General features: G+C 32.4%; 1 protein-coding gene across 1 annotated transcript in view; it reads right to left on the bottom strand.

Annotated features, from left to right (window-relative positions):
* Positions 1-21,961, bottom strand: part of LOC129224505 (receptor-type tyrosine-protein phosphatase kappa-like) — a 166,465-nt gene that overhangs the window by 32,084 nt on the left and 112,420 nt on the right. The window contains exons 4-5 of the mRNA XM_054858967.1: positions 14,910-14,946; positions 1,717-1,814 (exon numbers count right to left, since the gene is read on the bottom strand). Of these exons, the coding sequence (XP_054714942.1) occupies positions 1,717-1,814; positions 14,910-14,946 (135 nt within the window). The remainder of the gene's footprint in view (positions 1-1,716; positions 1,815-14,909; positions 14,947-21,961) is intronic.

Genomic DNA, 21,961 nt, shown 5'->3' with positions numbered 1-21,961 from the left:
TATCGATCTATTGCAGTTGACGTACTTCAAGATTAATTAATGACGAAATTAAAATTCTGTACAGTGAGTAAAAGATATTTGCTTATCGAATTTTCCACTTAAAAAATAATGAAAGTGTCTTATATTTTCTCTACAATATGTGAATTTTTGCATAAAAATAGCAACATCTTTAACATTTTAAATTTCTTTAATTTGATTATTGATTTAATTATTTATTTATTTTAACTAATATTTTAAATTACTTTCTTTCTTTTAACTTTTGCGCTGGAACCTGCAAAAAATAGCGACAGCACTGGTTGACTAATTTTTTACATTATCGTTTATTAGTTCAAAAGATAAACATTTTATATGCATAATTAAAAATTTTATAATCAACAATGGATAATAACATTACCTTCCAGAAGAAATGTTGCACCTTTTAAGTTAATGTAATGCCCTCATTATCTTCCTTGTTAAACCGGCAATGCACTTAGAATTTAGTATTCTTCATGGCTGCGCACATATCTAATGAACACAGAATCTACAGATGCACCAAAACAAAACTTAGCATCTCTAATTAAAACATTGTTAAGACAAAGAAGCAAAAGCCAAGGTAATTACATCGCCCTCCCTGCAGTTCTGCAAGGGAGGGTTAGAAAGTCGTTTATTTCTCTGGCAGGAACATACTAGATTTGCATCACAACAACGACGCCATTTCTTTTCTTTCTTAGAAACAAAGCTGTTCTGAGTTTCAAAACGTCAAGATTAATTCAAGAAAAGAAGAATTCACTGTAGGAGGAATGAAAAATGGTCTTTACCAATGTGTACTGAAGGCAAACCTAGTTAGAGCTTTCAACGAGTAAATTTTTTGTGCCCATTTGATGAACAGAACATTGTTGATTAAGAGATTGCATTTCTCTTTCTTCATTTCAGATGCTTTGTTTCGAAAGAAATTGTTAGAACTTTAGCAATGTTAAACAATGGCGGATACATATTAACAGGGTTCAATTTTTTGTAATACGCCAATAGGAGAGACAAATAATTCTGCTAGTACCCTCTTCGATTAACATTCCCATAATTTAATTGTCCCCCTCGTTTTTTTCAATCTTCAAAACTTACCACACTTCATGCAAAGTTGAATATTTAAATGTTTAAATAACTAAAACAAATTTCAAAAGTATAATTTCAGAAAGAAAAAAAAAACATAAGGCCCTATTTTAGAAAAAAATCAGTAGCATTCCACTTCGGATTGACGTCATAATCCCTCCCTCTAGTCGTTTCTATTTGAGGCAGCTAGAAGCAAAGGGATGTAAGTGCCAAAATTAAAACTTTAGAGATACCCAGTACAAATGGTAGATGAACCTATCCGCTGTGTTGGGGCAAGATATAGTTTTCGTAGCCTTGATAGTGCTATTATACAGCATGATTTAGAAAAACAAACTTTTCGATTAAAACCTAATTAAAGCATGAACTTTAAACGCATTTTACTCAAAGCGTCTATTTGCATCCCTTCTGCTTCTCACTGTCTCATTTATAGAGTTTCTGTGCTGAGACGATTTGAAGGAGGGGTTATGACGTCAGTTCGAAACGAAAAGCAATCGATTTTTTTTCCGGAATAGTGCCCTTAGTAGACATGCTCTCGGAGAACTTTAGTTTTCCATATAACTAAACAGTTTTTTAAATTGTATTAAATGTTTTATAATTTGCTCATAGTATTCAAAAACAGTCCATACTTACCCGTATGAAGTCGAAAACTTTGGTGAGCATGACGATGACGTAAGAATCCTGCTCCCATACCATCCTCCAGAAATCAGTGATAGTGAACTCGTTCGGACCTGGTGAAAATTAAAAATAATATACTAAATAAAACGATTGACCTTTATAGCGTGCTTAAAATTTTCAAGAAAGAGGAGTTTAGCATATAAATATTGATTAAAAAATATTAATTAATTGATGCATCGAAAACTTGGAGAAGTTATCCAGCAAACCAGGGATTTATTTAGGGGGATACAAAAGTCACACAACTTATTACGAAATATGTTATTACTTTCTTCTATATCTAATATATAGAAGAAAGTATTGGATTCGTGCAAATTTTCGAATTTCGAATTTTGACGGATTCGAACGTTTTGAGGTGTGCTGAGTCCATTTCGACTATTTTTGGAAAATGTCCGTCTGTCTGTGTGTGTGTGTGTATGTGTGTGTGTGTGTATGTGTGTGTGTGTATGTGTGTGTGTGTATGTGTGTGTGTATGTGTGTCACGTCTGTGTGTGACCAGTTTTTTGTGGCCGCTCTACAGCAAAAACTACCGCATGAAATCGAACGAAACTTGGTACACATATGTGCCCCTATGTGAACTTGTGCCCATTGGTTTTTGGCGCGAATTCCTCCAAGGGGGGTGGAGCAATGGGACGTTTTTTGAGTTACGCGTAATTAGTATTCCTCAGGAAGTAACTGGCGGAATCAAACAAAATTTGATCCATATATTGCCAGTAACAGGAACAGGTGCTGATTCAATTTTGGTGTCAATAACTCAAACGGGGGTTGAGCTATAGAACGTTTTTTGTCGTCAATTGTGACTGCTGTATCTCAAGAAATAATGAACGGAATGAAAGAAAAATTTATCGGCAAGTAGCCCTTAGTAGGTATAAGAGCTGATTTTATTTTGGTGTCAACAGCTAAAAAGGGGGTAGCGCAATCGCCCGTTCTTTTTTTCCATTTTGAGTGCCCTATCTCAAGAAGTAATGCTACGTTCTGGTTGAAATTTGGAATATATGTGAATCCATATGTAAACAGGCTTTGGTTCAATTTTGGCGCCAATCGCGCCAAGAGGTGCTGATTTATTTTTATTATCATTATTTTTTAGCGAATAAAAATAGTTTTATTAATGCAACAATAAGAAAGATAAATCGTAATAGATTGTCGTCTGCGTATTTCTCGTGATTTTAATTGTATGGAAATGATCGGAAATATTATCTCAGTGATTTAAAATTTTTAACTGTTGCCATCTTATGCTTGTTAATAAATAAAATATTTGTTATTAATTAAAGCAAGGCTTTTAAAATAACTTTCAATTTTCGCTCTTTGCTTTGCTTTTGCAATAATTCAGACATTGGGATGGTAGTCAAGTTTTTGCATGTGTAATTTCGTTTTTGTTGGGAATATTGCTTCCTCGTCAAGCATGGGGAGGGATCAGAAAAAAAAAGAAAAATATAGAAGAAAGTTTCATGATGGCCACAACATACTAGTTTTTAAATGCTATTGATTTTACAGGATTACTTATCCCTTTGAGAGCAATGGCGCAGCTCCTCGAATGCTACGGAGCACCCCTAAAAACAAGATCCAGCCAAATAAGATTTAAAAAAACCTTATGAAATCACCCCCCCCCTAAATATTTCAATGGTGCAGTTTGCGCCATGAGTCCCCTCTCCCGGACCACCCTGAATAATACTTAGCTAGTTGACAAAATTATATTTTTCCAAATAAGGCGCCATTTAAATTTTCATTTTCATCAGTAGCTTGAAGTTTGTAGTATGGTCAGTTTTATTTTATCACCCAGAATCAAAATTTTTTTTATTACTGTTCAGAAATATTTTTCAACGTAAAAAACAACTGAATAAATACTTTTAGGTGCCTTTTTCAATGCAATAGAAGTGAGCTTATGTATGAAAAGATATCTGACAAAATCCAAACGTAAGACCCGTTTAATCCACAAAACAGAATTAAATAAATACCGTTGGGCATGGAAAATAAAATAAGGTATAACAACGTATAACAGCACAAAATTGCAGATTACTGCAGACACGTGTTTCAGCATTAGAAGGAACACCTTTTTCAATGCAAAAATACTGAGCGTATGGATTACTAGCAAAAATACCCGGCGTTGCCTGGGTTAGTAATAATTATGAGAAAAAATCGTTACTTTGCTTTTTTTTTCTGGTTTAAGTGAAAGAATTTAAAACACATCTTTTTGACATGATTAAAAGTAGAGTTTCTTCCTTACCCATAAAAGTAAAATAGCAATAAGTATAAAGAACAAAATAGTATTGATTTAGAAACGAAAGCACTATATTTAAGCATATACAAATTTCCAAAACATGAAATTATTCTTCTCATGTTTAAAAAGATTAATCTGTTGATACTCTTTTTTTTTTAAACATGGAGTCTAAAACCTTCTCTGTATTGCTATTGACGTTGCTCGTAATCCCCTTATACTTGCTTTAGTTATTTTGGGAAATTTCAATCATTGTGGGCTCTTGGTGCGATTTTACCGAATTTGCGGGAATCGTTTTGGGATACCTTCGATGATGCTCCCTCCTTCTTTCCTTACTTTGTAAAACGATCTATTAATTTTCGTTACAAAGATATTATCGCCAGGTGCTGAGATACTTTTGGTCACCATAAAATGGCGCTAAAGAGTTTCATCCGAAATGTTTCCAAAATAAGTAGTAAAATTTGGCGATTGTTTGAAATTGTGCAAAAAGGAAAAATTAATGGAAGTTTTTGTGCTGTTTATGGATTTGCCTAATTTAGTTGCTGGATTATTTAACACAGTAAAAAAAGTTTTTTAAAGATTCTTTGATTGGCGATATTTTGTTTACATGGTGAAAACTGAGAAACATTATGACGTAGTCTTCGGCTTCAAAAACAGCGACATTGAAAAAAACTGCCAAATGCATCAGCTACGGAAATATTTCCGCAAAAATTTTGGCGATCTGCTGGTTGATTGGATAATGAGTAAGTGTTCAATCAGCATAAATAATAATAAAAACCATTAATTACATTAAAGTTCCGTTTAAATGGAAAATGATCAGCCAAATCATGTATTATTTGCCAATCTTGTGCAAAAATCTTACTTCAAGATTTGACTTGAGAAAAGCCTTGAACAGTCACGAAAAGCAAAGATAGTCAACAATACAACAATAGTCGCTATCGACAGGGAGTTGAGATGATACACTAAATACTGTATTGAGTTTAGGAAAGCCTTCGAACATGGAACTAAAAAGCTCATAACTCGTTTTTTATTCTACTTAGAAATTTCGAATAAGTGCCATCTTCAGCAGAAAAATCAGAGCTTTCGATGGACATATAATGTAAATAAGTGCAAGTATTTTTTCATCCCTATATTAGAGAATTTATACGAAAATTGTATTTTATTGTTCCCCTAAGGGGGGTTTTGCCCCCCATAACGGGACGAAAACTACCCTATGTGTTATTCTGATGCATAAGCTATATTATTGTAAAGTTTCATCAAAATCCGTTCAGTAGTTTTTGCGTAAAAAAGTAACAAACATCCATACATCCATACATCCATACATCCATACAGACAAACTTTCGCATATATAATAGTAGTAAGAAAAGACATCCGAAAAAGGCCAAATGGCGTTAGTTGTAACGCCGAAACACGTGTCTGCAGTACCCTGCACTTTTGTGCACTTACACTTTGTTATTTTAGTTTTAAACGTATCTATCTGAAGTCATTGTTGAGGTTTTTAAGAACAAATTTTTGAATATTTCTACATCAACCAGCATCCTTTCAATTAATATTCCACGTTTCGGAATTCGGAAATGTTGTTGAAAGGAGAAAAACTGGTCAACCATGTTTGCAGGGACAGCACGACACTGAAAATGTGAAGATCAAAATGTTGAACTTGCTTTCAAAAGTTTTTACTGTCAGAGAGCTGAAACCACAGATGGATTTATCAAAAGGGGAAGCCCAGAAGAAATTGAAGTTTCACATTTTTCGCGTTTGTGTTATTGAAGAACGGAAAACTACTTATATCAAGTAAGTCGATTAAGTTATTATCGATGATTAAGGTCATTCCCTAATCCCGGGAAAAGATATCTTACTCATTTTTAAGGATTAAAGACTACGAGGCACGTTTTTACTGTAATCCATTACAGTTTACATGGTCGCCATGTAAATTAAAGAAAGTAAACAGGTTTCCGTATTAACGACATTGAAACGACCATCTTTACTTGTGGGAAGATGCTCTGAACACAATTAACATTGAAATGAATAAATACCTTTGTGCCAAAAAGGCAACAATGGTAAACAACGTAATCAAGCCTAAACTAGCAAACTAATTACTGACACGTGTTTCGAGGTTTCAATGTGCCTTTTTTTCAGTGCAACGAAGTGTGAGCTTTAGGATGAAAAGTCATTCGAGAAAAGCTTTTCTCTGACGTTGTTTACCATTGTTTCAATCAACATTGATTAGCAATGAAAAATCCAGAAGGGTTTTTCAAATTTGGGCTTGGTTACGGTAGTAGCTTGGTGAGAATAGCCAAAAATATAGCTGCTCAATTTAGATGGAGACTTCTTTTACAATAAAGGAACTTGTGATGTTATTTACTGGTTTAATTATTGATTTGGTTTTGAAAATCCTAATGGAACATTTAATGGTATTTTATGCCCTAATTTTTGTTTTCTGTAGAAGTTTCACACAATAATGGAACTATTGAATGGTTGTGCGGCGATGAATATTGAAATCTTGCCACGATAACTTTATCATAATTTTTCAAAATTTGGCTTTAAGGAACACCACTTCTTCTATCTATTTCAATCCAGTAATTAATTACAGTAGAGAACTTATCTGCTATTGTTTGCGATCGCCAACTTCTCATTAGTTTAGCAAGGTTGTTTTCCTCAACAAACTCTTTTGTAGCTACTCTCAGCTGAAAAGGTTTGCGAACGTATTCCTGAAAATTCAAGTTTGGGGGAACAGTTTGGGGGAAAATACAAGAGAAAGAAAGAACCGTAAATACATCAAGGGTAAAACAGATCCATATATTTTGTGACAAATCCAAATGATGCATATTTAATGGCTTAGTTCATTTGTTTGATGGGTTTTGTTTTCTCATTTTAGTGTAACTCTATTACTCGTAGTTTTGTTTAATGGACTGCTTGATTCGAAAACTAAACATTAAATTTTAAATTTCAACAATATTGACTTTGGCAGCGTTTGACGAGTCACTAAGTGTTTTGCTTTGACCAGTTTGGCGAAAAATTTTGAAACTGAGCCGTGACATACCTATAGCGGAAAAGTACTACCCCTATTCCGGCTTTTGAAAGCATTCGTGGTTTACAAAATGATACAATAGGGTCGTTTCCAAAATTTTAAAAGTATTTTTTTTTCTGAAAGAGCATGCTTAAAAACATAAGATATGACCATTTTTTAAAAATAATTTGACTAAGTTTAATCTTTATAAAAATGAATGTTTGTCTGTATGTCATCCATGAACTCAAAAACTACCCGGCAGATTTGGCTGAAACTTTCACTGTTTGTTATTTTTGGTACTGGGAATGTTTATAGACCAGTTCGAAAAAAATCCGATCGATAGTTCCTTTTTTATTCCAATTTAAGTCACAATCCATTGGATAAATACGAATAAAATTATCGGCTGCAGAAATTAATTCGCGTGAAAGATCTCATTGATAAAAAGTTAGCTGTTGCCATTTTTCTTGAGTTTGAACAAATAAATTCTTTCTTTATTGTTTTATGGCTTTTCATGCAACGGGGGGATTTAAAACTTTTTCTATTTGATATTTTTGCGATTGATTGATCTTGCAAACTGCGTGAGTACAAAATTTGAGTATAGTCACGGCTTCACTTGATACCTGGACCGATTATTATGAAAATTGCTATATATATATGTATTTTTCCACGGAGAAGGTGCATAATATGCTCATTGAAGCCACTCGCCACCAGGTGGCACTGCAGAGTAGCAACTTCTGCCCCGTTCAACCGATTGTCATGAAAATCAGTATAATGATGTATTTTTTTGTTGGCGCAGCAACGCGCGTCGGGTACAGCTAGTATTAAAAAAAAATAATCGGTGCGCTTTCATTGTTTACGCTTCTGCCGAAGACATCACAAATGATGAAATACCATTCACTGATGCCATTCAAAAGAGCGCAATATTTAATTCGCTTCTTGACTCACATGTGTTGGCAACAATATGGTTGATAGCAAGCGTAGAGCGCAATATTTAATTCGCTTCTTGATTATCATAACGTGGAAACGCAGTGGACAGATGCGCCAATGCATCATTTGTGACGTCATAAAGACCACGCCTTATTTTCAAAATAGGGCATTTAAGAAAAGTAATTAAAAATTAAGCGTTGGGAAAATGAAAGTTTTTTCTCGCTCCATGTTATTATTATTATTATTATTATTATTATTATTATTATTATTATTATTTTGCTTATTCTATCAGTTTCAGTGATAAAAGTAGTACTTTTGACTGAAGGAAACAACCCCATTCTTTTCCATTAAAGTTTATCTTTTCGCCTTAATGGAATAGTATTAACAAAATCACAAATCGAAAAATGTGATAAGATACGTTGAGAATTTGGGTTTTGAAAGTCTTTTTAAAGCAGCTTATTCTGCACTAATGCTGTGCTAGCATAAAAATAATTTTTACAGAATTTATTTCTAATGTATTTGAGTATTTACACTAAAATGTTTTATTGAATTAAAAAAAAAAAAATCCTTTTACGTTCCTAACGTAGCACCTAAGCTATCCCGTGACCAGCTAGTTAAAAGTACGAAGAGAAACTAATTATTTATTTGAAAGAAGTTCATTGGAGCTTGTTCACACTGAAGAAATAGCTATTTCAAGCTACTCTAGTTAAGTTAGTTACAATGGCTAATTCACTAGTAATTATTTACGTTAGTTAAATTCTTATCATCGCATTAAGGTAGCTTTTCTGCATCAACATTAAACTGGCAGAGAAAACAGTTTTACAGAATTCATTTAATATGCATATAAGTGCTTACATTTAATGGGGCTTATGGAATTTTTTAAAAATCCTTTTAGGATAATTGTAGCTCACAAAATAAAGGATATCTATCTCTAAAAGTTCTATTGTGATCTTCTATCGGGGTATAAAGAAAAACTAATCATTTATACAAGAAAATTGAAGCGGAGCTTTTTTTAAATGCAGAAGTATCTATTTAAATTCAAAAACTAGTTACAGTGGCAAATTTATTACCTACAAGCTGTACCCGTACGGCTATACCCGTGCCAAGAGTTTAAAGAATTTCCTTTGAATACATGAAAATGCCCCCTTCGAGCACACACCATAAATAAATAAATTTAAAAAAATTTAAAACAAAAAAAGGAAAAAGAAACAGTAAAAGTTCCTTTGCAATTCAAAAACTATTTCTCCAAAGAAATAAAAAAGGCATTAAATTTCATTAGCAGTTGCTTTAAAATCTATACTAATAATATAAAGCTGTAGAGTTTGTTTGTTTGAACGCGCTAATCTCAGGAACTACTGGTTCGAATTGAAAAATTCTTTTTGTGTTGAATAGTCCATTTATTGAGGAAATCTATAGGCTATATAATATCACGCTATGCATGATAGGAGTGGATCAGCAATAAAAAAAATTTATGAAAACGGGAAAATTCATATCATAATATAAAATGCTTGGAAGGCCGAATAGACCTTCCGAAAGGAGGACGGCTATAGGCTGGACCGGATAGCCCTATCCATGGTGGCTCGATCTGAAAGCGCGGGCTTCGTGATCCAGTGGGTGTAGGTTCGAATCACCCATGAGACAAATCTCGAGGTTTCTTAAAAGCGAGTAAAAATCTTACCTGACTTTTCAGAGAAATCCTAAACGATGCTAAAAATTATTTGTAAAGAAAAAGTTGCATTGTTTTTATTTTCTTGTTAATTAATTAATTATTGATTAACGAGTTAATTAATTCACTCATTATATGTTTTGAATAATTCAGACAATACCTTTATAAATTAGAACCTATATTTTATTCCGATGTATAAGCTATGTTATTGTAAAGTTTCATTGAAATCCGTTCAGTAGTTTTTGCGTGAAAGAGTGACAAACATCCACATACCTCCATACATATAAACTTTCGTGTTTATAATAATAGTAATATAGTTTACGATCATTATTTTAATAGTAACAAAGTTTTCCTTCTGTATTGTCATTTTGCAGGCAGAGATACAACTTTTACAGAATTTATACACCTGGGATTTGAGTATTTCGATTTAATAGGGCATATAGAATTTTCTTTTTATGAACTAAGTCAAAAAAAAATGTCGACACGTGGTACATGTACCACCTGAGGTGTCCCGTGACCAGCTAGTCAGGGTAGAAAGAGAAACTGATTATTTGTGCTAAATAAGTGTAACGAATCTCGTTTTGAATGAAAAAGTACCTATTTCAATTGAATTACTACTTACACAGGTTGTTTTGTGGTAACTTGTTTATGGTCGCTAGCTTGTTAGTGTAGCAAGGTTGTTTTTCTGAACTTAGGCTGCACTTGTAGAGAAACAACTTTTACAGAATTATTTATTGTATGTATTTTAGAATTTATATTTATTATTGCTTCTAATTTATTAATTATTTTAATCACTCTTTCTGGTTAATGACTTTTACTGTGGAGTACATGCACTTCTTGAAGGTATATTTTGACTGTGTATTATAGTTTAAATCAGAATACAATAAAACCTGTCTATAACGATACTGTTGGGATCTAAAAAAATATTGTTATTGACAGTATATCGTTATAAACAGTTTGGATATTTTCTTCCCTATATGCCTTGGGCATATAATATATTCAGTTTTATTTAAATAAAAGTTAAACTAACTTAATAATTTAATAATAGGTACTGTAATCTTTTAGTAATTATAGCTTTTCAAATTAATATGAATAAAATTTGAAAATGTATTTACATACTACACAGTGTTATTTTCGTTACTACCTGCATTAGGAAAGTCTTTGAGCAATGAAAATTAGGTCAACATTGCCACTAGTGGTACCTTTCAGTCGCTTTCGTTTGGTGTCCACTTTTCTTTTTTCTGCTACTATTTTTTCGTTTTCAAAAAGAGTACCTACGGTTGACAAAGAAATTCTCTATTTTCCAACTGTATTTACTAGATTTGATTCTTAGTCTAGTTTAACTTTCCCCCCAACTGTCCTGAAATCATTTCTTATCAATGTGTTTTTATCATTTATTATTCAGGAAGTAGTTTTTAATGTATAAGAAGCGATGATGATTAAGTATATTAGTTCTTTTCCTTTGAAAAAACGGTATATATTATCGCTACAGACAGATGCACCTGAAATGAGATTTTTGCTACAGACTGGTTTTATCTAATGATTTTTATCTAATTAATTAGGATAATATGATGGGTAAAATGTTCTTAAATTTGGTTTTTAAGAAAAAGAACAAAATCGAATTTTCGAAAAATCGCTTCGAGTCAGTACCGTCGTATTATCGTATATCGTACCGATTAGTCAGTACCCCATGCTACTGACTAATTCTGTGCCAAATTTCGTGAAAATAGACAGAACGGTCTAGAAGCTATGCGTGTCACAGAGATCCAGTCATCCAGACACAGAGAGATCCAGATATCCAGACAGAGAGACTTTCACCTTTATTATTAGTCAAGATAAAGATTGCTTACGGTCACTAATTTCTCATTATTGTAGCGAAAATGTTTTTAATATCAACACTATCCTGTCAGTGAAACAACTTTTATAGAATACATTTATTATGTATTTGATTATTTTCATTTAATGAGGCTTACAGAATTAAAAAAAAAAAAATCTTTTTATGCTAGAATCATGAAATATAGAAATAAACTTTGATGGTATTTGTGATCGCCTGATCAGCGGTACCAGGAGAAAATAGTTATTTACGCGATAGAAGCTTGCTTTCAATTAAGAGATATCTACTTCAGTTCAATAATTATTTGCAGCCCTTTAAGTAATTAATAATTCCTGACGATTGGTAACTTATTTTTACAACAAGAGAGTTTTACTGTATTAACACCGTGATGGCAAAGAAACAACTTTTACAGAGTTCATTCATAATGTATGTGGGTATTTTCATTCATATGGTCTTATAGAATTTACTTTTTTAATTTTTAGGCTAACAAAACTCTCAATTTGTGGTACATGTAATACCTATGATCTCACGTGATCGGTTAGCCAGGGGTACAAAGAGAAACTAATTATTTATGAGAAACTAGCAAAAATACCAGGCATTGCCAGGGTCAGTAATAATTGTGAGAAACAATTACTACTTTCATTCATTTTCTGTTTTAACTGAAAGAACTCAAAACACCCCGCTTTGATGTGATTCACCCACAAAAGTAAAATAGCAATACGTATAAAGACCAAAATAGTATTCAGTTGGAAACGAAAACACGACATTTATGCAAAAAATTTTAAAGAATTTCCAAAACATGAAATGCCACTTATTTATAAAGATTTATATTTTTTTTTTAACATAGTCTACAGCTTTTTCTATATGGCTATTGAAACAAAAATGGTTTTAAAAATTGTAGCCGCCCGTAATTCCACCATACTTGCTGTATTTGTTTTGGGAAATTCCAATTATTGTGGGTTCTTGGTGCGATTTAAAATGTTACCAAATTTGCGGTAATCATTTTGGGATACCTTAGATAATGCTCCCCTCCATGCTTTGTAAAACTGTCTGTTACTAATTTTCGTCAAAGAGATATTGTCGCCAAATACTGAGATATTTTTTGTGTTTAAATGACTTTAAACTCATGCTTGCTCCAGAGAAGCCTTGATTCAAAATTTCATTATGATTACTATTAACATTGCTCTTGTAAGGCAACGAATTTTTGTAACAATGGGTTTTATATTGATTCATTTAATGGAGAAATTACCTGACAGTTACTGTTTTCCATCATAACTTTTTAAAACTAAGTTTTCTAGGAATAATTATAGCTTATGTTGCTCCCTGATAATGTAGCTGTCTATGGTGAAAAAATGATTAAAATTGGTCCAGTAGTTTTGAAGATTACCCCGGACATACATACATACACACAGAAGTAGCCATTTATGTATATAGATAAGAGTAGAGTAGTTTTTTTTTTTCAATTATTAAGTATATTAGTGCAGCTATGTTTAGTTGAGCTGTGACCTTGACTATGTTTACCAGTTTTAGGGGAGTTGAGTGAAAAATAGACGTGTTATTGGCTCGGATTTTAGTTGGAATATTATTGAAAAACTACTAAGAAAGTTTCTCAACTCAACTTAGCGCCAATTATTCCTCCCTATTTACCGAAACAGAAGGAAACATTGTCAGAGTCAGAGCTCAACTTCTCAAAGCCTCACAATATCTACTCTCATTCAAAAGTTAATTATGGGGATTAATTTCATATTAATTTTAAACTGACACCAACTTATTATTTTAGTGGGGTTGTTGCTATTGGCATGTCCATAGTTAGTAACCACTACTGGAAAAACTAGGTGTAAATGCCTCAAGGGGTTCTTCTTTATTTATTTACAGACTAAAACAGTACAGGAAATATTTACAGCAAAAAAAGGGGAAATAACTGCCATGGCACCGGTGAGAATCGAGCCAAAGATCTCCGACAAATGAAGCGAAAATTTTACCAGAGTCACGGAAGTCCCGCAAAATTGTTTTTCTGCAATAAAACTGTCCTCGTAAAGAAAGCACTTTTACAGAATTCATTGCATCGTTAACCGATTACTTACCGTGAGGGGACTTAGAAGATTTTTCTTTCTTTTTCTTTTAATTTTAATATCGCTTTAGGCTACAATCCCTCAAAATATGGCATATGTACCCTGCTCCTCTAGAAGGTGCTCCGTACTTACCGGATCAGGCATACACAGATAAATTAATTGTTAATGGGAAAGAGATGCAACACAGCTCCTTTCCGATCAAGAAGTAATCATTTCTATTCAGTAATTAATTACAGTCGTTAATTCATTTGTACTTGTTTACTGCTGCTAAGTTCTTCTTATTGTAACAAGTGTTGCGAGTAAATTTATTTGTAGCAGAACAGACATCAGCTTAAATATTGAAAAACATCACAAAATTTTCTTGTGCATCTGTTAAATAAAATCTATGATTTTTAAAAACTCAAAAGAAATGGGTGAGTTTACTAATGGTATGCATGATAGAAGCTTAAATTTTCGAATGAATAATTTTAACATGTATTTCTATATTATTATTAATATTATTGTTATTGTTATTATTATTATTATTATTATTATTTTTTTTTTTTTTACGCTTTTTTTTTTTTTTTTTTTTTTTTTTTTTGCGAATTCTTAGACTTTTTCTAGTATGAACTGCAGAACAAAAGCTAAAACAAACGTAGAGGAACATTGTAAATTTTGAAGATCGACAAACTCTATCTTTTTGCATGTTTATATTATTAAAAAAATGATGATATAAGATATTCTTAAAAATTGAACAAAAGCCACTTGAACAAAATAATTGTAATTTTCTGATTATGTATCGAAGAGTTTATTGGTTTCTACTACAGGCTAAAACATTTTTCAGACATCACCCTGATATGTATAAACGTATAGTGCTGTAATCAATGTAGTTCAGATATTATAAACATAAGTATCAAACAAAATTTTAAATTATAAGGTGGATTTTTCTAGTTGTAAAGAGAGACACGACAAATCAGTATGCAGAGATACATTTTCATGTTATTTATAAGTTGTGATAAAAAGGAGTTTTTGATAGAAGTTGCTGTTCACTGTAAGATGGAAACTCTTTAAAAATCCTTTTGTTTTAAGCTGTTTTTGTACAGAAAAAAGATTTTTTTTTATACTACCGTACATAATTACCACTAATGAAAGAATGCACGAGCGTTACTGTTAAAATTACGAATAATGCGTTAAACAAAATTCACATATAAAGATGGTATTTAATGTAACGCCAAAAGTTCCTTTACATTTTCTTCTTACAAAATTAGATTATTTTTATGTGTCTCGAAAATATTTAATTGAACATAGACTAACTTCATTTGGATTTAAAAAGACTTTCGTTACGTTTAGTAAATTGATTAATAACGCGTGAGTTAAAATATGAAATCAAATTACGAAATCTTCTGGTGAAATTAGATTGAGAAGGAAGATGATAATGAAAATGAACGTACCTTGCGCTGCGATGAAAGCATTTGGCTTGAGTATGCTCTGGAAAAAGAAGGAAAACATTAATTTACTTCAGATGAATAAATAAACCGTAAAAAAACATCAATTCTAAATTACTTTTTTTTAAACTTCACCTACATCACTTCAAATAATTTATTGAAAAAAAATCTAACATGCTTTTTCAACATAATAATGATCAAATATAAAATTACGTTATAAAAAAGAAAAACTAAAATCGTATTGCGCATGAAATCAGTAGGGTCTGGTGGGGTAAAGTGGTCATAAAATCGTAGGTTTTCAACTTAGGTGGATAATAAATGCAACAAATTCTTTAAACACTTCAACTTTTTTTTGTTGTTAATTTACATTGCATTATTAAAGAACACGGTACATTGAATTTTAGGAAGAAAAATATTGATTTTAGTAGTTTTATAGAACTTTCTTTTCCCTATGTTTTTACGACCACTTTACCCCATGGGGTGGGGGAAAGTGGTCATGGCATGGGGTAAAGTGGTCATAGTTAAAAATAGATGCAAAACAATTATAAAGAACCTTAATACTTGTATATTTCAGTTGTTTTTATAGCTACAAGTATATTCACGAGTACATGCGTGTATACACGAATATATACGTGTCGTGTTATACACGAGTAAACACGTTCCTATATGAGTAGATACATGTATACATCAGATACATGCATGCACGTGCCTACTCAAGTATATACGTGTATATACGAGTATATAAGCATGTATGCGTGATTACCTATAGGAGTGTATACGTGTCTGCATGAGTACATACGTGTCTCGTATATGTACGTGTCACGTGTATATACGAGTATATACGCGTATAAACGAACATCACATGCGCGTATACACTTGTATCTCGAGAAAATACGTGCATACTTGAGTATATACGTGTATAGTAGACGTATATACGCTTATATAAGTGTACATACGTACATATACGAGTATACACGAGTTAATTCGTGGATACATCCAGTGCGTCTTTGTACATGTTTACTCACGTAAATATATAATATGGAAGCACGAGTATATAGTCATGTATGCGTGTAAACACGATTATATACCTGTATAGACGTATATACGTACATTTACATGTATACACCAGTACATCTATGTATACACGATAATATACGCTTATATACATGTCGGCCTACAGAATGAATCTAAGCTCTTGGGCAAAAATCAAAGGGGTGTGAGAGGGGAGGATAAGAAGCAAAGAATCATAAGAAAATTATAATCACTGACGCGCTATATGCACACAAAGATAGAAACTGATGGAGGCAAAGCAAGGCAAAAATTTGTTGCACAAAGATGATTTTACCTAACGTTTTAGTTTTTAAGAAATATTTAGAGCAGTTGTTGAAAGTCACGGTCTGTAGCAGCTCTAATACACGCATCGCAACAAAGGTGCAGCGGCTGATAAAAGTGTTTCAAAAGTCTCGTTATTGCAACAGAGAGGGATCTGTGAATGCAACGCATGTATTACAGCTGAAGGCCGCAAATTTCATCAATCGCTTTAAAACTTTCTTAAGTCCTAAAATGTGTAAAATTGTATTTGTGTAATATATACATATATATATATATAAATTTGTGACTTTTTCTGCATCCATCAATTTCTCACTTTGCGTGCATGTAGAGCGTCAGCATTGTGTTTGTGACCATATGTTCCTTGTTGATTCTTACTTCTTATTCTCTCCTTTAATACCTTTTAATAATTTGCTCAGGAATGTAAACTCACCCCGTAAACTTTTATATCATATGCTTGTATGTAAGTGTTTACTCGAGTACGTACGCGTATATATTAGTGTTTTTATATATACAAGTATAAGCGAGCATATACGTGTATAGTATAATGTATAGCTGTATAGATAAAAAATACTTGCATATACCCATATACGTATTTATTGGTGCATTTATGTGAATACGACTATGGACATGTCTACACGAGCATATATGCGTATATATACGCATATACTCGTATATTAAACCCCGTTTACTGTAAAAACAATACATATTAAGTAAAACTAATATTTAATTTGTATTTGCCTTATACCTAAAGATTAAGTGATATTAGAGGAACAATATTCGTTAAGCCTAATATTATGACCACTTTACCCCATCTAACTTAAATTGTTCTAAAAAATTATCTAAAATAGATTCAGCTAACTACTAATGAGTAAGAGTTCTTGAGACATGTAGGAAGCTTCCTGTACAGTCAATCTGTTCCTAATTCTAACAAACAAAATTTCCAAAGAATGTTAAAATAGGTGTTTAAATTTTAAAATTTTTCATGTTCACGCGAAATATTTTTTTGTAGCGAATAAAATTTTGCCAGTAGTAAAATTTTATATTCAAAATGTAGTTTCTAACTGCTTTACTCTAAAATAAAATTTTCACATTCATTCGAACATTTATTTCCAAGCTATAGCCATTTATTTGACGTATGACCACTTTACCCCATTGACCACTTTCCCCCACCAGACCCCATAAACTCAAGTGCCTGAAACATGGTAGTTTGCAATTTTCGAAAGGAGGGTTTTGACAACCATCTTTGGAGATACTTTTAATTACAGTCTAGCTGCGTTGCCCGGCTTTGCCCGGTCTATTTTGAAAACAAAAATTGTGTCAAGTGACGTATATTCAACAATCAGGCATAAATAAAAGAAAAAAAAAATCATCATGCAAAATTTCCCCTCCAAGCAATGACGACAAATATTTGGAACTCCAGCGCTCGAATACGCTACCTTGCGGAGATTTACAAAACTGCCGACAAAACTAAAACATTGCGTTCCATGTGTTCATTTTGGGCAAAACAAATAGTTTGTTATGTGTATTTTTTTTATTTGCGTAATTCACCATTTGGAATCGTCATCCGCAACAGCGTAACATCAAACATATATGATATAAACTGTGAGTACACATTTTATTTATCTTGTTCTGAGTGAATTTGAATAAATATCAGTTTTTCAATTAGATGAAAAAAAAACGAACTTAACAACATTGACTGGACACTTTTCCTTAACCTAATTCCACATAAATGATTTAAATAACCTTTGTTACTACAGTATCCTACTGAAATAGACAGTATGCAAATAAATTTTCTTGAAAATATTTACCGCAGAACAGATTGAAAAATCCAGAAAGAACGTTAAGAGTTTGAACAATAAAAAATAAAAGTTCGCCAAAAATCTGTTTATAGGGTTATGGTTTTAAAATTGTGTGAAAGAATAATGTATCTTGACAAGATTTCGCATATCAGGTAAATCATTTCTATGACGAATGAATTAAATGCATGATTTCTTTTGATATCCAATCATATAGTCATAGAAATAAATTATCTAGTGTTAAACGTTCTTGACAGTCTGCCACGTATGTGCACTATGTGAAAAAATGTCAACAAATGCCGGAAATGTCACGAAACTGAATTTAATATGTACTAATGTATAGAAAAAACGGTACAAAATGAAAATGCCGTTCGAAGCGAACCAAAAATTTATGAATTCCGAATTCAACATCGTGAAAATGGCTGCTTCAGAACAACTTACTGTGTGTTCTGCATAATTTTTTACTTTCGTAATACTTTTTGATTTCTAATCTCTTTCTACATGGGTCAGAATAACCAAAAGACTTTGAAAAATCTTTTCAAATGAATAAGGAACAAAAAATCATACATGCGAACAAAAATATCTATCATTTCCTAAGTTTAGAAGCAATTTATATGTTACAGCGTGCGTTTGTTTTAGTTTTTTCATCGGCCATTAGACAGTGGCTGCAGCGCCCCCTATAGTTTGTTGGACTTGCGAATTAAAATACTTTTAAGAAATTAAAATAAAATGAGAAAGATGGATTTAAAAAGCGTAACAATGGAATTACAAAATAAAATAATTTTCAGAATTGAAAATGAGAAAGATGGAAATAATGGATTCAAAAAGCGTTACCGTGGAAACGCAAAATAAAATGGTTGAAAACTTGAATAGAGAACAGATTTTTGAACTTCATTTAATTCGCTTGTAACTTTTTTTCTAATGGAGATAGAGGGTTAAACTTCCGACCATAGGTCGAGTTAGATCTGGAGTAAAAAAGGTAGCTCTTTTCAATGGTGTCAAAAAGAAAACTGTAGGACAATTTCTTCACTTTTTATTGATAAATTTAATGAAGAAAGTAGTACCTAATTTTCAGCTAAGCCTAAGCAAATTCGAGCTAAAAACGTAAATAACTCCCGCCGCAATTAAGTTAGAACGTTGAAACAAATTGCGTAGAACGCAGAAAATTCTTCCCTTTCCAACGATATATAATATTACTAATTGCGAGTAATTTTTCACCCCCATATTCGGGAATTTATGTGAAAATTGGGCCTAAATTGGAATAAAAAAAGAACTATTGATCGAATTGTTTTCGAACTGGTCTGCAAACCTTCTCAGGACTTAAAAGAACAAATTGTGAAAATTTCAGCGAATTCGGCCGGGTAGTTCTCGAGTTTTGCTAGTTCAAACAATCAGACGTTTTCTGCACACTTCATTTTATACTATGTAGAGATATGGAGAAGCCATTTTCCACGCACTAGTGTGGCCATATTGAAGCTGCTTTGCGAGAACATTGCAGTTCTAAGTTGGTGGCCATAATATTTTGGCTCTTCAGTGTATGCGGCGCTGTGCATACAATGCATTAAAAAGGCATGTGACTTTATGTGGCAAACCAAGATCACATACGATCAACGTAAGACAGTTTGGTGCGATAAAAAATATGTTCCAACATATATGAATGATTGAAAAAATTGTTACGCGACTGGCAACATTACAGTACGCCATCAAATCACTGAGCTGTGTTACGGCAGGTGGTTGTTCAAAATGTTGAATACAGAACATTGCGTGAGGTAGTTATCATTATTAACACGCTTTTATTAGCTTCACCTGTATGTATGTATGTATGCATGTATCTTGTAACGGAATCTTGCAGCTCAAATTTCGCCCACTTCCTGCAATCGGATTCTTCTGAAATTTGGCATGCGACCTTAGACCCGATGACAATGCAATATTCTATAATCAAATTAATTAATTAACTCTTTTAATTGTTTATTTCCTCCAATTTTAATCAATATTTTGCCATAAATCCAACAATGTAAAAAAGGAAAAATTAAAAAAAATACATTAAAAAATGCTCGCAAAAATTGTTTAAAAATATCTACAAAAACCTTTAATTTTTCTGCATCAGACAAAATTTTTTCCAATGTTCCGAGGTAATTAGAACATGAAATATAATTGTTTATAACTAATTGCATGCCAAAATTTAGGTGAGCCTTCAATTGGAAATTCATTGCTGATCAGACCATTGTTGAACAAAACGTTTATTCAAATGCATCTCAAATTTTCAAAGTAATATAAATATGATTTCCGCAAACATACATCGATGATTCACAGTAGCTTCCTATCGGGGTGCCCTTGTCTTAACTTTAAGATATTACCTCGCACTCATTTTATAAATAATTTTGTCACCTGATAATTCTCCAACATAAGACTAAAAAACAGAAAAATAAAATAATAGTTTGAAAAACTAAAAAAACACGCTTTCGTAGCAAAATGAACTAAAAAGTGAAAAATAATCGTTGGATGATAGTAGTTGACCAATCACTTAATTTTAATGTAATACAAAAAAGCGTTCTTATCAGTTGTCTTGAATTTCTTCCATTTGTTGTAAAAGCAAAAATGTAAATAGACAGCACCCCACGTTTTTTTGTATTACATTAAAATTAAGTGATTGGTCAATTACTATCATCCAACGATTATTTTTCACTTTTTAGTTCATTTTGCTACGAAAGCGTGTTTTTTTAGTTTTTCAAACTATTATTTTATTTATCTAAGGATATTTTTTCAAAGTTACTCTTGAAATCAAAATTTTATTCAAAATTGCTTGGAAACGTTTTTGTTTTTTCACAATTCTTTGATTTATCTACGTTAGAGTGCTCTTGTTCTTGTACAGCACGATGAAAAGTAAGTGCGAAAAAAAAAAAAAAAAAAAAAAAAACTTGGGGTTTTGATGACGAAAGCTTAGTTTCTTCTATGGCTGTATTTCGGCTAGAATAAGTTCCGACAATTTAATAGCACATCTGTCAGTTAACTAGTTTACCGTATCACGTAAATTGAGAAAAAGAAAACATCGCGGTACGTGAGTTTCATATACTTTCACAAGAGAAACAATCTGTAAACAACCGACTATGTAAGCATTTGCGTGTTATAAATTCCAGAACGCAAACTGCGACAGTAAATATCGTTTCAACGCAAGTGAAAAAACAAGTTCGACGCCAAGTGACTTTCCCCTACCTGGAAATTAGTCCTAAAAGAAACTAAAAACAACGATGTTGGAGCAGAAGAGTTTCAACACCACCAATTTCTAGGTCATTAGCTTCACTTTCGAATAATCGCCACATAGCTTCGTTTAAAAAGAGTTTCTCGACAAAATGTGTTTACTTTGGCAAAAGTTGGGGCGCTAATCGATGTTCCAAGAGTCTGTATTTTTTTTTCACTTAGTTTGGGTCAAACTGCAATTGTGTTTTGTCACTTGCTGAAATGGGTAAAATGGAGTACCTGCCTGTAGAATGTGACCTGTACCTGTAGAATGTGACCTGTAGAATGTGTACCTGTAGAATGTGAGAAAAACAGACTGATTTTTACATTAGCCATTCTGATGTTTAACCATAAAACCAACTTTAGGGAATGTGTCGAGTTTTATTATTTTGAAAATGGAGTAACAAGGTACTCGAAAGATTAATGTTGTTCTACCATCAAAATTTTAAGCAATTTTGTGCTGATTGAAATTTTAGTTCGTCGATTAAGGCTAATTAATATTCGCTCTTATTATGTCCTCCTTCAGCCGAATGTAAACCAAACTTAAGAGAAGAAACGTTATCCTCAAAGTTCAGATGAAACAAAAACAACTTGTTGCATTTGAGGATCTACTTTACTGTGGTGATACTACTGTAGTCCTCTGCACCACAAAGGACAAATCATAAAATACAAAAATACAATACACAAAAACAA

This window comes from Uloborus diversus, chromosome 6 (genome assembly GCF_026930045.1).
Source record: "Uloborus diversus isolate 005 chromosome 6, Udiv.v.3.1, whole genome shotgun sequence".
NCBI classification, from domain to species: Eukaryota; Metazoa; Arthropoda; class Arachnida; order Araneae; family Uloboridae; genus Uloborus; species Uloborus diversus.
The sequence above is the reverse complement of the archived record's forward strand: the minus strand, read 5'-3'. Positions and strand labels throughout refer to the sequence as shown.